General features: G+C 38.0%; 1 protein-coding gene across 28 annotated transcripts in view; it reads left to right on the top strand.

Annotated features, from left to right (window-relative positions):
• LOC125455090 (calcium/calmodulin-dependent protein kinase type II subunit delta) overlaps positions 1 to 17,544 on the top strand; it is a 297,229-nt gene that overhangs the window by 229,439 nt on the left and 50,246 nt on the right. For 17 of the 28 annotated variants that reach the window (XM_048536844.2, XM_048536704.2, XM_048536798.2 and 14 more), the window contains exons 8-13: positions 605 to 688; positions 6,565 to 6,659; positions 7,638 to 7,760; positions 9,314 to 9,397; positions 13,446 to 13,488; positions 17,030 to 17,070. In XM_048536844.2, the coding sequence (XP_048392801.1) occupies positions 605 to 688; positions 6,565 to 6,659; positions 7,638 to 7,760; positions 9,314 to 9,397; positions 13,446 to 13,488; positions 17,030 to 17,070 (470 nt within the window). The remainder of the gene's footprint in view (positions 1 to 604; positions 689 to 6,564; positions 6,660 to 7,637; positions 7,761 to 9,313; positions 9,398 to 13,445; positions 13,489 to 17,029; positions 17,071 to 17,544) is intronic. The other 11 variants (XM_059645967.1, XM_048536874.2, XM_048536737.2 and 8 more) reach the window with 1 other exon arrangement.

Here is a 17,544-nt window from a genome sequence, read left to right as displayed (position 1 = left end):
GTGAGGTGGGAAGTATTGGCTCAGCTTCACCTTAAATATCTGTTCTAATTTTTGATTCTCATAAAAATGCAAACAAAAGCCAAGAGGGGCATCTAATGGGTAACAGGATTAATATCACCCGTTTTACGTGATTGTTCTACGACAGAATTACCCCCTGTAGTATCTGAATTGGAGCAAGATACAAAGGCTTTGGATCCACGTTGAATCTAAGACTCTAAGTGTTGCTGTACATTGTACTAATGCATCTATTGTGGCTGTCAATTGTAATTATTCATCAAGGGAAGCAAATTAAATAATTTATGATAACAATTTATCTGTGCTCTATGTCTCTAAATTGCCACCTGAATAGTAATACTTTCAAGTCTGATCACCAGATAAATGAGAAATGTTTTCCTTCTTTTTAATTTAAAATGCCGATTTAATTTTCTCATCATGTAAAACCTGGATCAGTGGTTTGAATTATCCCTTCCTTTTTCTGTATTATGGTACTCAGATGCTAAAGAGAGAAATCCAACCGTATTAATTACAAAGCTGCTTTTCATATTAAAACTTGTGTCTTATTTGGAATCAACTTCCATACTGATAATGCCATACTAATCCACAGGCTTTGCGGGCACACCTGGGTACCTCTCCCCTGAAGTATTAAGGAAAGATCCGTATGGAAAGCCAGTGGATATGTGGGCTTGTGGTAAGTAAAGTACGTTGTTTTGGATTTATTGCATCAGACGTGGAAAGCCTTAGCCAACTTCCTAATCTTCTCATCAGATATAATGAAATAATATCAGACAGATGAAATGTGTGTTAATATTTCTTAAAAGGAAGCAAACATACATTTTCTGGCAGGAATCTTTAAATAACAATGTGAAACAGGAGCTCTGGTTATTGCTCCTTCCCTCACAAGCAAGCATTTCATTTGTGCTGCAGTTGAAATTACGCATCAACCAGGAATTATACCTGGGTATATTTATATATTTTAATTGTATTCTGTTGCAATGGTAATATGTTTCCCATGCTTAGTATTTGGAGACAGGTGTTGATTAGCTCTGTTGGCTAAACGGCTGTAATGCCAACAGTATTGGTTGATTACCTCACTGGCTGAGATACCACGAAGCACCCACCTTCATCACATCACCCCTTGCCTGAGGTGTGGTGACCCTCATATTAAACTATACCCAGCCATGTTTCGCTCCTGAGAGAGCAGTTCTATGGGCCTCTGGGAATGGAGTCGCATTAAGTTTTGTTTTAAAATTTGGTGGCAGCCCCACATTGAATGTTATTTGCGACAAAAACTTAGCAGACCTTTTATTTCCTGCCTCACAACTTCGTTCCTTCCAAATTTTTAAGCATTGAATTAGAACTCATTTTTTTAGTTGCCTCCCTTTTTTCCCCATTCACTGCCTTGTCTATTCCTTTTACTTTTATCACATTGCTACTCATCTTAAAGTATATTGCAATGTTGCTGGGAGCAGATATTTATGGATTTTGGGAATTGGAAAATAACAGGTTGGATTATTTCTGGGTTGCAAATGATTTATCACATGCAATTTTTTGGAATTTGAGATGTTTATAAAAAGCCACATGACTTTGAGAGGAAAAGTGTTTAAAATAAATGAGAGATTTCTATATAGTCTTTAATTTCCAGGCAAACAATTGTGTTTTGTAAAAGTTGTGTGTTGCCTAGCAACAGCTTCTGAACTGAGGTTGCTTTATGTCCAACTAAACTGGTTTTGATTAGTTGGTAAAAGGCTCTAAAGCTTTAAAAAAAAAACAAATTCTATATCTCCCGAAAAATGGCAGTTGGATAAAAGCTGGCAGGAATAAACAGTCTCTGTCAGTAAGAAAAAAAAATCATGAAAGCAAAACCATCTAAAAATCTTATTGTTGGTGAAGAAATTAGACAAGTGAAACTCAGAATTTTTCAAATATCGGGGTTCTTAACTGTTTTTCATCTGAATGTTACATCTGGTCTGAACATTTCCCATTGTCTTATGACCAACTGCAACTTGATTCTGTCAACAGGAATCCAAAAGAATCATGTGATGTCTACTCATTCTACCTTTTGGACTCTAGATTCACAAAGTGTTTATTTCCCCCCGTTTTTTTTAAAATTCAGAACCATAACACCCTGCAGAGTTGTGTCATCTTCTGCTGTTTATGTGAGTGTGTGTACGATGGAATTCAAGGGAATATAGTTTGTGTATAGGAAGTTTTTTTTAAAAAAGTGCCATTTGTTTAAAGATTAAGTTTGTTCTCAATGAGCGAGTTATTTTTGAATTGAGGAATCCCAGTGAAAGTCTCCCTTATTCAGAAGAGCAGTGTTAAAGAGAAACAAATTGACTATTTTGATGATAAAGGAAACATTTACACTTTTGGTATGGCTTAAGCAGTACTGGGGCATGATGTCCTGTGCACTGCTCTCGTCAGAGATTTCTTTACGTTAAGGACCTTTATGACTTGCATGAACCTTGCCAGTATTCAGATGTCTTTCATCACAGCAAGCTGACCAGCCTACTTACCAAAGACTAGAATGAAAATTACAGTATAGCACAACAAAAGACCAGACCAAAACATTTTGTACTCCTCTTTAGCCAGAAGTGCCAGTTGGATTTTCCAGCTCAGCCTGTTCCTGAAGTTCCCTACATCGTAGATGCCAGTGTTCAGGCAGTTTGATTCACTCCACATGACATCAAGCAATGGCTGAAGTTACTGAATACTCTAAAGGCCACGGACCGTGACACTATAGCATTGGTAGTGAGGAAATGTCATCCAAAGTTGTCCCAGTACCATGACAAGAAGGGCTTCAATTCATCAATGCAGAAGATTACTTAGTTATGCCTTGTCCATAAAAAGCAAGATAAATTTAACACCATGTTACTATCCTGTCAGTTTACTCTTGATTATTGGCAAAGCATCATCGATAGCACCATCAAACAGCACTTGCAAAGTAACAACCCGCTCACTAACTCTAAGTTTGGGTTCTGCCAGGGTGCATCAGCTCAAAACCACATTACAGCCTTGCTCCAAACATGGACAAAAGTACTGAATTTGAGATAAGATGAGAGTGATTGCACTTGACAACGATGCATTTTACCAAATAGAGTATTAAGGAACCCAAGCAAAACTGGAGTCTGTGGGAAACACACTAGAAACTCCCTGCTGTTTCGAGCCTTTCACAATGCAAAGTAAGATGTTGCAATCGGAGGCCAATCGTCTCAGTCCCAGAACATCATTTCAGGACTTTCTCAGAGTAGACTCTGACACTGTGTCCAACCATCTTCAGTTGCTTAATTGATGACCGTCCCTCCCTCATAAGATCAGATGTGGAGATGCTCAATGATGATTACCAATCTTCTGTATTTATGATATCGCAGGGAGCAAATTAGCCCATGTACAGCAATACATGGACAATATTAAGATTTGGACTGACAAGTGACGAGTAATATTGTAGCAGTTAATGACAGATTCCAACAAGAGAAAACCCAACTATCTTCTCTTCCCTGCATTCAGTGGCATTATTGTCACAAATTTCACGCGATCAACATTTTGGTGATTACCATTGACCAGAACCTGAAATAGAACAGCCATGTAAATAATGTGGCTACAAGAACAAATCAGAGGTTATGACTCCCACAGCAATCATTTCACCTGACCCCATCCATCATTTGCAAGGCGCAAGTCAGCAGTGTAATGGCATTGCCTGGATGAGTGCGTCCCCGACAACACTCAAGAACCTTGACAGCATCTGGCACAAAGCAGACTGCTTGATTGCATTTCATTCATCACCTTCAGCACTGATGCAATCTGGCATCAGTGTGTTAAATCTACAGGATGCATTGCGGTAACTCAAAGGCTTGCTCGACATCACCTTCCAAATGCCATCTCAAAGGACCAGAACAGTAATGCATGGAAACAGCACCACCTGCAAGTTTCCTTCCAAACCATGCACCACCATGACTTGGAACTATATTTTTTTTCCTTCACTATCAATGGGTCAAAATCTTGGTACTTCCTACCCAAGCCAGTTATCGGGCCCCTACATCCCAAGGATTGCAGCAGTTGAAGACAGCTGCCCAATACCACCACTTCAAGCACATTTACAGATAAGCAATTTTAAAAAACGTCATTTGGCTCACAGACTTACTCAGAGCTGGCACAAATAAATTTCTGTGACTGCTCCCCAGCCTTTCTCTGTATCCCTGCAAACTTTTTCTCTTCAGAGTATGATCCACTTTCCTTTTAAACACAAGATTGAATTTGCTTCCACCATTCCCCCTCAATCGTGATCCATATCCAAGAATTTCTGTTGCAACCATGTTAATATATCTTCCGGTAAAGGAGCGTAAAGCATTTTGGTTGTAGCAATGCAAGGAATCATCAACATGAAGTTGTAGAGTATGGAAACAGACCCTTCAGTCCAACCAATCCATGCTAAACATAACCCCAACCTAAGCTAATCACATCTGCTGGCTCCTGGTCAATATCCCTGAAAACTTTTCCAATTCATGTACTTACTGAAATCTTTTTTAAATGTTGTAAATGTGCCTGGATCCACTACTTCCTTTTGAATGTTAATCAAAGACTGAGGTAATCAAACAGTTGCATCTTAACTAGTTGATGGAGGTCAACTGTAAAACCACTCGCTGCAAAAAAAAAGTTTCCCTCACATTTCCACTGCTGCTTTTGTCATCCTCCTAAAATTGGTGTTCCCTGATTCTTGATACTGCCATCAACAGGAACAGTTTCTCCCTATCTGCTCTGCCCAGAGCCCCTCATGATTTTCAATATTTCCATCAAAGCTTTTCTCAACTTTCTCTTCTGCATAGAAGGCAGTTCTACCTTCTCCAATCTAGTCAAGTAATTAAAGTTTCTCTCAAGCCATTATTTCGATACCCTATCTACTGCATTTGCATCATTCCAGAAGCGTATTGCTTAGAATGAAGCTTATTCTTTTTAGCAACAACTGTCTCGTATTCTCTCTTATACTATCTATTCTCAAATCAGACGCCACTGAATTCTTCAAAGTTTAGAGCCCCCAATGTGCCTCAGTGTTGATACTCTTTTCAAAGTCATTTAGAACTGGAAATTTCATATTATACCAAATGTAACTATAATCATGAGCACAGATTATGGTATAACTTCAAGATTTTAGAATACTTCAGTCACGATTTCAAAATGGTTGAGTTCTGAATTGGAAGATGCACAAAAGTTCTCATAACATGAATTTCATGGTAGAGATCAAAGTTGGCAATTGTGACTATCTTTTTCTCGTCCCACATTAGAGTTGCAGCAAGAAACCTGCTGCACATCAAGATATTGTAGGTCCTGAACTTTTCTACCTGTCTACCTTGGATCTATCTCTGTTAAATTTTCACTTGCTCTTCCTTCATTCATTCCATAATTTTTCAGTCAGAGCTCTCAGTCATGTTGCCTTGCCACATCTTGTGGCATTCCTAACAAGGATTGTTATATAGATAGTGCCCACCTTCTGGTCAATGTCGATAATCTAAATGCTGTAGAAATTGTAATTGCATTGTGTGTGAGAGAGAAATTTTCTTATTTTTCTCTGTTTTTCGAAAGCCCTGCATTTCCTGAAGCCACTTTACGCTTCTCTATAATCAGCAGCATGGCAGAAGGGCAATGACCATTAGAGTAAGACTCAAAACTTCATTAAGCAAATTTAAGAAGGTATTTGTATTAACTAAAATGTCTTTTTGAGGATGCTAATTTATTAAGTCCTGCTTGCAAATCTATTCAGTTCATGCCAGAAGGCCTAAAACTCAAATCTGATTATTTTATCAATTCAAGTAATATATATGAAAACTATTGATTAAATGAGTTTCTACTCTCGTTTCATAATCAGAAGTTAGATTAGGGTGTAATCATTTCAGCAAATAATGGTCTTAAAGTAGAATTTATGATAATTAACTTAGCATCAGTCTTATTAAATGTCACATTATTTATACGATGGGTTTCATCTCGGATAATGTTTAATTGCTTATTTTATTATCACTTCATTTCATTTCCACTGTTTGAATTCACTGTCTAGGTGATGTGCAAGCTCGATATTTACATTCACATCCTTGAATTATTAGAACTGCTGAGTTCCCCTACTGAATGTCTCTGTTTCAGTTTTTAAAGACAGAGATTATAAGTCCTTAGTTTTGGCTGTGCTGATAGAGCCCTTATTTGATTTGCAACAAAGATGTTATGAAACCTTCGAACTAGCCTCAAAAATCCACGCTTCTCAAAAACTAAAAGGTAAGTTATTTCGGACGACGGATGTTCAGAAACCGTCTTCAGCTACCAAAACCTGCTGGTTTCAGTGCACAGTGGGAGTGCTTGAAAGATGCGAAGATCAGTAATAGACTATATGTATTCTCCACCCTCAAACACTTTGAGAAGTTGGCATCCTGAATTGCACTGAAAGATTTTGTTTGGCAAGTTAAATCTTGGTCTCTGTGTTTTTCAGAATTAATTCCTGCAGTCTTAACAAATCAGACAGCATAGCCATGTTAGTTACACAAATGCACTATTAGGTATTCAGTATTTCTTTAATTTGGGCAGGTGTTATTCTGTATATACTACTGGTTGGTTACCCTCCTTTCTGGGATGAAGATCAGCATAGGCTGTACCAGCAGATCAAGGCTGGTGCTTATGATGTAAGTACATTGAATAGCTTATGCTAACTCTTTTCCAGTGGTTCAAAATTATTATTGATGCATGTAGGCAATTTTTAATTCTGTGACTTTCAGGAAGAAGTGTGTTATTCATCACCTTGTTTTTAATATAGAAGTAAATACGTAAATTGATACCAGCTATATATACCTTTCCATTTGTTTTGTTTTTACCCATTCTCCAAAACACACATCCTAATACTGTTGCCTTTAGTCTTTTTATCTGATGCCTAACACCTAACCTGGTGGGTAGGTCTCCAGCACCCAGTGATATAAAATGCCTTCTGCCAAATCCAAATAGTCAGTGCTCATCTTGCCATTCAGTACTGGCACGATCACGTCTAGAGCAATGTTGTGATAACTGAGCAAGAGCAGTATGCATTAATCAGTTCGATGTGCAGGCTGGTCGAGAGTAAATTACTTTGATGCACAATTTACTGACATCTCTGGAAATCTAGCATTCCAAGCAGTAGTAGATTGAAAGAAAAGCAACAAAACTCTTACCTAAAAGGCTGGATTATGTTGATGCATAACATTCAGCTAATTAGATTCAAATTGTTCTTTAATTTTGGCCTCTATAAGAACAAGAGGTAGATTGATCTTGTGTAAGGTTAATTCTCATTATGAAGCTTCACAGAAACATAACCTTCAGTCTGGTTAAGTTAGGAGACACTTTTGCAACATCTTGCTTGAGGCAGATTTGGAGGTGGGCACATGGGAGAGGAAATCGTTGTCCATATTCTTGATTTAGAAAGAATTTTAGCATTGTCTTGAAATACTTTTAATTATTTTCAATTGTAGCCAAATTTATATTTCTTGTCTAGCAAAAAAAATGCTGTTGTTGTTATTAAACAATCTAACTGGTCCTGTTGTTGTAGTGCTAATGTGAAATGCAAATCTTCTCCATGGGCAAATGTTGAATTGATGATAATCATCTAGTTAACGCTATCATTTTACTTGTAGTTCCCATCACCAGAGTGGGATACAGTGACTCCAGAAGCTAAGGATCTAATCAATAAAATGTTAACAATAAACCCTGCCAAAAGAATCACAGCCTCCGAAGCCCTGAAACATCCATGGATTTGTGTACGTTGCTACCTTTTGTTTTGCATCAGTAACAAATTATTATGCTATGTGTACTTAATACTTTGTACTGGTAGTTCATTACTTAGCAAATATATAGAGCTGTGGGATCATCATTTGAAACACAATCTTAACTAATGAATGTGTAGAGGTATTCATTTTAGGAAAAGTCTGCTGCTGTTGTGAAGTATCAAGACTTAAAGAACTTTCCTCCTGGCTTCCCCAAAATACTTTTAAAAGTAATGATTTATTTTTAAAGTGGACCTACTTCTGCAGTATACCAATTTGCAGACAGCAAGGTCTGCATAAAGCCATCAGAAAATTGATAATTAATCTGTTTTCTGTGAGGTTAGTTGAACTATATTGACCAAGACACACAGCTCATTTGATCATCCAGTTTTATATCCCCATGAATGCCAGATGGAGCTTCAGTTTGCTGTGTCCATGAATGTGCAGTTTGTTGTTGCTGTCACGTTAAAACATGATTCGTGAGGCAGATCCGCTACTTCTGTATTGGTCTCAGTACAGCCATCCGATAACTTCTATAATACTAAAGTTTCAAACACTCGGAACACAAGCAAAAGCTAAAAACAATAGTCTAATTAAAGGAATTCACTGGTTGATTGGACCCACGACTAACATTTTGTACACCTAATCATTTATTACCTTTATTTATGGCCCAGATGCATTTTTTTAACAAAAATATTGCTGTCCCAGCCTTTGCTGGGGAAGATGGCTAAATGCTCAAGTGCAGGAAGCTATTAGTTATTGTTTGTTCCCAGGATTGCAAGACTGTGGGCTAAACATTAGAAAGGGAATCCTGGGGTTGAAAATATATAATTAGTTTGAAGGACTATAGTTTTCAGAAAACACCAAGAGATAAATGTTTTATAAGTTGTAATGCGTTTAACTCCAGGCAAATAGTTGTAATAGTTATCAAATTTTATGACGTTAATATTGTGACAGTTAGTTTTCCCTTCATTGAGTTTCCTGAAATTATGATATAATCCTCTACATTGGCTAGATGTTGAAGAATTAGTAGGATTCCTGCTTGGATTGCTGCTGGATTTTATTTGCACTGATATTAAGCAGAACTTTAATTTTGAGGGTTTTTTTGGAATGTTGCACCGGTAAGTATTCTTAAAAGTAGTACAGAAAGAGAATAAAAACAAGGTTATGAAATCAAGTCAAGTTGGGCTTTTTGGTCACCCGCATCCAGAGACTGACTGTCATGGACATTATCTTTCTAAACTTAATTGCAAGTACAACTGATAGTTCTACCTGAAATGGGTCACAGTTGCTTTTGTCAAGCATTAGCATTGCTAATGGTTAGGGAAGGTAGTGCACGTTCCTTAGACAGAATATATACATCAATGAGCCCAATTAACTATTTATGTATTTGCTTGAATTATTCAGTACGTATTAAAGAAGAACTTAAAAAGACATGATTAGATACAAATTGTTGTGGGTGGTTTACAAAAAACGTATTACTGTTCAATGTGCCAGAACTTGTGCAAACAGTGTTACCTGTCTCCTTTTTTGTTTTTATTTTGCAGCAACGATCAACTGTTGCTTCTTGTATGCATAGACAAGAGACTGTGGAATGCCTGAAGAAATTCAATGCTAGAAGAAAACTGAAGGTCAGATATCATTCTGCTCTCTTCCCTAAGCCTCAAGACATAATCGTCATATAATCAAACAAAATGCAGTATCTTTAGTTTGGAATTCAAGTAAGAAAACATTGGTACAATAATCTTGTGACATCAAGAATGAGAGTGGGAGGTCCATTTTGTGGGGGTGGGGTGGTGTTTGCGTGGTGAAATGTTTGGTGAAGAAGTGCAAAATTCCTGGTCAATACTTATCGCTGCCACAACATAAGATGTTGCATAAGGATATATCAAGTGTCCCTGGCAAACTTAAATCTATAGTTTCTCCTGCAATTTATCATTCTGCACACTCATGACAAAAAGCTGGTTCCACACTCAAGCCTGCGAATGTTTTGCCGTTAGATTTGGTACAGGCAGAAGATGCATCTATATCTAACAAAAACTACCTTCTCCTTGCTAAGTGAGGAGAAGCAGAGAGATGGATGCAGAGATCCAATTCCAAGGAGCCACAACACAGTGTTTACAAGCAGAGGACATATGAGCACCAGTTTTTGAGGAGGCATCGGTGTTAAAGATGAGTAGTTACTGACATTTGTACTCTCCTGCAATAAGATGTCCTTCCGAGTGGACAGTTTCATGGATATTATTGGAGACGGTCAAGAATCCCAGCACTGGAGGGCCACCACTAAGGCTGTGTACTCTTCACCTGCAAAGACATTCAGCAAAGAGTGCTGAGCATTAACGATGGCTTGGTGCATGTGTGAACGTGGTATTAGCTTTGCAGACAGGGATTTGAAGTGACAGATTGGAGAAGAATGAGTGCAGCTACAACAGTTGTTCTGAGGAGAACTCTGCAAGACATTGCTGGGTAAGTCAGCGCATAGCTTTGGCATCGGATAGTGTTATTCCAATATTTCCTACATCCTTGAGGTTTTCTTAGTGCACTGTACGGGTTGGAGAGCCCACACTGCAGCTGCAGACTTCCACGGTCACTTCCCCATGAACACCTGCACGGGTCTAGATGTTGTTCTCTTCAATCTTGAGAAATATTGCTTCAGTGCAGTCTTTCTGATCCTGCAGCAAGGATTCCAGCTAAAAGTGAGAGTCCTGACAGCAGTATTTTCCAGGTCTCCTCTCCATTTCTTGCTAACTTTGCAGCTCAACATTCAAATCTTGTTAAACCAAGGTAACCTGTGTCATAGTCCCTTTAACTAGAAACCCTTCCTTTCCCATGTGTGATACCACCCACCCCAATGATTGGGCAGGGGAACTCCAAGACCCAGTGGGTAATGTTATGGCTCAGTTCAAAAGGTTTTCTACAGGCCATTGAGACTTCATTGTGTTTCTGCCTTCTTATTGGTGCTGCCATTTTGTTAAGTTCCAAGGTGAGAAAAGTCTATTTAAAGACTTGGCAGAGGGAATTTGTTAGGCTAAATGAGTTGATAAGTGGTTGCAGATAGAGTATTTTTAGTGTATACCCCCATGAACATATGCAGAACTTAACATTTTACTTTTAAAAAGCAGCATAGAATATGAGCAGGTTACTTGGTAAAGATGTACTCCATGCAGCTCAGGTGATTTTCATGAGATAAGAGGAATTGCCAATGCTAGAGTCGGAGATAACAAGGTGTAGAGCTGGATGAACGCAGCAGGCCAGGCAGCCTCAGAGGAGCAGGAAAGCTGATGTTTCGGGTCTGGACTCCTCTTCAGAAAGTTTTTTTCTGAAGAAGAGTCCAGACCTGAAACATCAGCTTTCCTGCTCCTCCGATGCTGCCTGGCCTGCTGCGTTCATCTAGCTCTACACGTTGTTATCCCAGGTGATTACTGTGTTTCTGTACAGACAGGGTCCGAGTCGTGTCTGGGTAAGTATCTGGGAAGTCAGTAAAATGTAAATGGATCATTTGGGGATATTCCATTGAGGAGCCATCAGAATTGAACAGAATGGATGGGTGAGTTATTGTCTAAATTTCCACAGAAACTGAAGTGCAGTAGTTTCCCAGACTTGATGCCAAATTGCAATTGCAAAGATTGGCGTGAAGCAAAGAAAGCCACTTTATCTGAAGAAGGTGTAAAGGCCTGGCATTCATCCACTATTGTATGATAATTGTTTAGCCCTTGAAACCATTTCTGTGGGCAATGGAAGCACCTAGACTGTGTTCACATGAAAGAAGTTGGTTTGTGATAGCAAGCACCTTAATAAGGGCAGTTCATTCTGGGGAAGAAGACACTGAGGGAGATTGTCTCACCGAGAAAAAGAAAGGACTTGCCTTGAGATTCACCACAGGAAGAGACGTTTCGCTTTCAGCTGCAGATTATGAATTGACAATGGACCACAGCATTTATTCGAAAAGCCAATGATCTGGCTTTACTGCTGTCAGGGAATTCCAAAAACACTCACCCCTCTGAGAGGAAAACATTTTCCTCATTCTCTGCCTTAAGTGGAAGATCCTCCATAATTTTGAATTGTGTCCCTTAGTCCTCCTCTCGACCACAACAGAGAACATGCTTCCAGTGTCCATTCCCCTCAGGACCTTATAACATCACTTTTCATTGTGGGTAAGTTTGCAACCAACAGCCTGGCATGAGTCAGACACACAAGAAACAATAATTAACAGACACAAACCAGCTGCCTTTGCCTTATCTTGAGGTCGAAGTTGTAGCTGCAACAGTTAGCAGATTTCAGTGATGAGTCTTTTTGCAAAGGGAAAGATATTTCTTAGAGTGGCCTTCAGCGATGTTGAAGGAAGACACTTGCCCCCTAATGACCTCCTAGGAAAGTGATCCCTAATGAAGAGCCAATCTCCGATTGGCTGCTCATGCTTTCCTGAAGAGTTTTGGGACTGAAGTGCCAGCTTGTGCCAGGTGGAGGGCCTCCACTGACTGCATTATTGGAACAGTTTACTGGCAGCCTTGAATGATATTCTGACATTTAGCCACCTCTCACGACAAGAATGTTGTGCTTTCCCGTGCAATCTGTGACCTTTATCTCAGTTCCTGTGATGTTTGTAGCTGGGGCTCCTATTTCTGCCTGTGAACACGATTCGTCAAGTTTGCTGTACGAAGGTCAAACAATTGTGAGGAAATCTAGAATTTAAATGTGTGCCAAATGGCATGACACAACTGAGATAGCGTACACGAGGATTACAATCTGTAAATGTGAATGAAGTGGTTTTAGGATTGTTTGAGTAATTCTTGCTCAGAGGACTGGGCAGCCATGGTCTGAGATTTCAAATGAGAGTTCCTCCTGAAAAGAATGTATGGTGCAGAGTTACTTTTGAAGTATTTCAAAATGCCATTCAAGGTGGCAAAGAAAGCCAGGTGTAATTCTACTCCGCTATCTTACCTGCAGTGTTATGCTTGTTGATCTCCTTACAACACCTGTCTACCTTCTTGTAAGTGAATGTTGGCATTCACTACCAGTGCTGTCTTCCTTAAGATGGGGACATTTTTGTCAAGAACACCTGCAAGTCTCTGCACTCTCATGCCAATTTCCTTGGTGAATTTTTAATCCTTGCTTTCAATTTTGGCATCATCTTCATCTCTGCCAGTGTGTTCCACCATGCTGCTTTCCTCGGTTGTGTGCATCAGTTACTCTCATGTTAAACATTCTGGAGAAGTATCAGAAACAAGGATTAATTCGACATAGTCAATTGGGAAGCAAGGAAGTGTGCCATTCACTGCTCCTTTATCTCTGATTAACCCTGAGTGTGTTGCTTAAGTGTGTGGGTGGAACTTTGTTTAGAGATTGTTATCCACTTTTTAAAAAATTGTACCTGCTTTACACTAACAAATGGTCCATTGGATAGATAAATGAGACTTGTGTGCAAGTATGTCTTTTAATCACAATTTGCACCAGTCATTTTCCGTTGATGTAAAAGTGATACAGCACATCACTTGTTAAATTCACTTCATTGCGTTTTGTATGCTACTAAAAATATTGCATGATCAAAGCTCACACTGACGGGGGAAAACGAAAAGTCATCTGCTTGTTGAGCTGAATCTGAACAATGATATTGTTGCTATATAAAATCTGCTTTGCCAGAATTTGTTTATCATTTTTATTTTTTTCAAACTATCTCAGGGGGCTATTCTCACAACAATGCTGGCCACAAGAAATTTCTCAGGTACATATTCCAATTGTGTTGTCTGTCTATCCTCTGTGTCTATATATAAATGTGCAAAAATCTTAAAATTCCATGCGGTTCGATAGGGCCACTGATTTTGAAATTGTTAATGATGGATTACTAATTTATTATGTAACAATTTTGTGTTGTAATTGACATATTTGATAATTGCATAAATTTTCATAGTAGTATTAAGTAATTTATAATAGTCAAGATTACAAGGAGTGCACACTGGCCCAGAATTTGTGAATATAATGAAGTTCAACCTGCCATAGTCAAAACTGAGTGAAATTCATTGTGTATTGTGTTAAGATTAACATGTGCCACATAATGACTCTTCAGTGCTCAATTGCTCCCAGGGAGGCAATGGCCTAGTATTATCATCGCTGGACTGTTAATCCAGAGACCCAGGTAATGTTCTGGGGATCAGAGTTTGAATCCCCTCCATGGCAGAAGGTGGAATTTGAATTCACTTTTTTTAAAAAATGGAATGAAGATTCTAATGATGACTATAAATCCATTGTCGAAAAAACTGATCTGGTTCAATAAAGTCCTTTAGGGAAGGAAACTGCCATCCTTACCTCACCTAACCTACATATGACTTCAGACCCACAGCAACATGGTTGACTCTGATGGGCAATAAATGCTGCCTAGCTGGTGATGACCTCATTCTGTGAATGAATTTTAAAAACCTTTACCATAGAGAAGCACTGAAGCATGTAGTGACAATAGGAGATGGAAGTTATTTGAGATAGAAACAGCAAAATATGCCTGCTGCAGATAATGCTGTAAGTTTGCAAATCATGTTGGGTTTCTGTGTCAATGAGATAAATTTAGGAAATTTGTGGAAACTAGACTACAGCAATGAGAAAGCAGTGGTCATGTGATGTGACTGAATTGGTCTACTTCCATGGCACACTGCATTAGTCATACATCTTTTATTTTAAGACTCAGGAAAATGCGAGGTGGATAATTACTACAACAATTGGCTTTAATAAAGCATAAGATGCTTTTCTAGCTGCAGCGTTAAAGGCACCAACATGATCAGTTTATATCAGAGATAATGGGAACTGCAGATGCTGGAGAATCATAGATAACAAAGTGTGAAGCTGGATGAACACAGCAGGCCAAGCAGCATCTCAGGAGCACAAAAGCTGACATTTCGGGCCTAGACCCTAATCTGATGAAGGGTCTAGGCCTAGCTCCTGAGATGCTGCTTGGCCTGCTGTGTTCATCCAGTGAGTATATAAACTGATCACAATGTGCTGCAAATGTGGACTTCTGGAAGGGTCCACACAAAAACTTTTAACTAAAATAGTTTGTATTTAGAGGTATTCTGATGATCTGAATATTTGTTTGTGGTTAGGAACTTGTTCATAGAACTGAAATAAATCATGCCCTGATATAGTGTGATGCGTGTTGTCACCCAGGGATCTGTCCTGGTGTCCCACACTTTCATTAAATACTTCACTTAAGAAATGTGAAGTTTTGCATTAAACTTGGCATCAATAGCAAACTTAGAATATATGGCCTATTCTGTATAAAGAAGGCAAAAAATAATGAGGGGACTGGGAGACCAACAGAATGGGGAAGGCTAGAGTTCAATGTGAAAAGTAATCCATTTTGAATACGGGATGGATCAATCAAATTTTTTGTAATGGCAAAAAACTAATGTGGAGCAAAGGGTTTTGAGTGCCCTCATGTCTTAATCGTTACTTTTCATGTTTACGTATTTTTAATCAAAAGCAAATGGAATGTTGAGTTTTCATGCAATGGAGTTGGAACGTAAATGAGAAAAAGTGGTGTCTCAGTTGCACGCAGCCTTGGTGAACACATCTGGTGGACTGCAATACTACTGGTCTTAAAGTAATTCACAGCTTAAAGAGTTAATTTGTAAAGAGTGGCTGTATAAAATTTGGTTCGTATTTGTTTGAGTTTAAAAGACTGAGGACTGATCAATTAATGTCCATAAATTGCCCTGAAAAATCATGAAAGCTGCAGAGAAACTGCTCCCTCTGGTGGAAATTCAGAGCAAGAGGACGCAATCTTGAATTTGGAGGTGGACTTTGTCGCACAAATGCTAATACAAATTCTAGAATTTTCTTCCACAGGACTCTGGATGCTGAGTCAGTTAAAATTCATAAAAATAGGAATGAAAGTTTTTTTTTAGAAATAGATATTAAAATATTCATATTAAAGACAGATTAATAACTTTAAACTGCACATCAGCTATGATTTAATTCACTTATAGCCACACACTTTAGCAATGAATGGTCTACAATTGCTGTGGTCCAGTAATTTTGCGCTCTCAACAAATTGGATGAATGAAGCTGTTATTGTTTGATTTATTTAGCACTGAACAATTTGTGGATCAGCCAAGGAAACTTCTGAGATAAACATGGCAAATATGTTGAGCAAAGTGGCATGGAATATGCAGATTATCTTTGTATTTTGTTATATCTTTGAAATATTGACAAATCCTTGAAGAAATAGCAAGTTTACTTACAATCATTTTTGATTTCCCATGAGTTTGGGAGACTACCTTCTGTTTGTAGTTACAGCAGGAGAGTGGAGGAATGGAGGAGCCATGCTCTTGAGCAGTATTGAACATATTAAATAGAAATTAATGGAATTTATCCCTTTGAAATATATAGGCAAAGGTTGCTTCTAATCTTAACTATATTGCTCCTCATATTTCTGATTAAAATACTCTAAAGAAGTGTTGCTAAATTTTAAACGTTGATCTGACTACAATGACCTTATTTTAAGTTTGATTGCAAATCAAGAATAATTTTATGGAAAAACATGAATTCCAAGTCGATATTTTTAATCTGATTTTTTTTCTCTATTTGTCAAACAAAATATGATGTTTTCATAATTCGATTACCTTGATGGGTTTAATTGTCCAATTTTAAGTAAATACCAACAGCTATGCAAAAGAGACATTATTGCAGCTTCTTTTGATTGTTAGATTTGCTAATAGCAAGTGAAGGAAGTATATATTTATTAATTCCTCATTTTTATTAATATCTTGTCTGTTTTTGGTTGAAACGGTTTAAAAAAATGTTGGTTACAGATAAAAGTCCCCATTTCTTTTATAGGTTTTACACATTTGACATGTATTTGTGTCGGAAAGTTTTGAGAAAGATGTGACCTAATCAAACACGTTTCTTTCTGTTCCTCCTTTTATTTTTTGAACCTTTTCCCACTTTATTTGGGATGTGTTCCCTGTAAGGTAAGACCCTAAGCCACTAATCGGGCATTTTTGCATCTCGAAGCAATCACTGCCTGATTGTTTGATTAATAATCCATGCTTGCTATTTTAATTTAAAATTTTCTTTTGCCTGCTGTCTATAAAATTGCTTTGGGTCTTTTCTGCCTAATGATTGCTTTCAACTGCAACCAAATTAGTTTTGGCTTGCAGCGGCTCTTTAACTATTACTACTGGTGCAGCAGCAAGTTAAAACTGCATTGGTTTTGCCAAAGGAACATGCTTTGGAACTATGTGTTTAAATATGATTTTTTTAAAATTAACTTACAGCAGCAAAGAGTTTGATGAATAAGAAGACTGATGGAGTTAAGGTAAGTTTGTTAACACATACTAATGTTCTTAGTTATTCTCGTGATTTGTGCATGTTTCCACCGTATTATTCCTCTTCCTTTTTATCACTATTGACAAACATGTAGGCTCATGTGGCTTCCACAAAAATAGCTTCCCAGCCTGCACACCAATGTAAGTTTATTTTTAACTGAATCTTTGCTTGCAGACAAGAAGCCAAATAACACTGAGGGAAGCTGTACACCCATTCTTCTGCTTATTGCCAACATTAGCTTCAGAAAATTTTCTTGAGTTACAAAAAAAAAATTGCCAGCTATAGCTCTAACTACAAATTTCCTTTAATTGATTTAATAAATAGCAAATGTAATTATATACCTTGGTTATTGATCTATCCAGTTATGCTTACTGGCATTTTAAATTTATTAAAATTAGTTTCCAATGACGTATCCTGAAATATTTGCAATTAGCTTAGTTACCTGCTTGTTAGTTTGGTTTCT

This window comes from Stegostoma tigrinum, chromosome 1 (assembly GCF_030684315.1).
Source record: "Stegostoma tigrinum isolate sSteTig4 chromosome 1, sSteTig4.hap1, whole genome shotgun sequence".
NCBI classification, from domain to species: Eukaryota; Metazoa; Chordata; class Chondrichthyes; order Orectolobiformes; family Stegostomatidae; genus Stegostoma; species Stegostoma tigrinum.
This window is presented reverse-complemented; position numbering and strand designations above follow the sequence as displayed.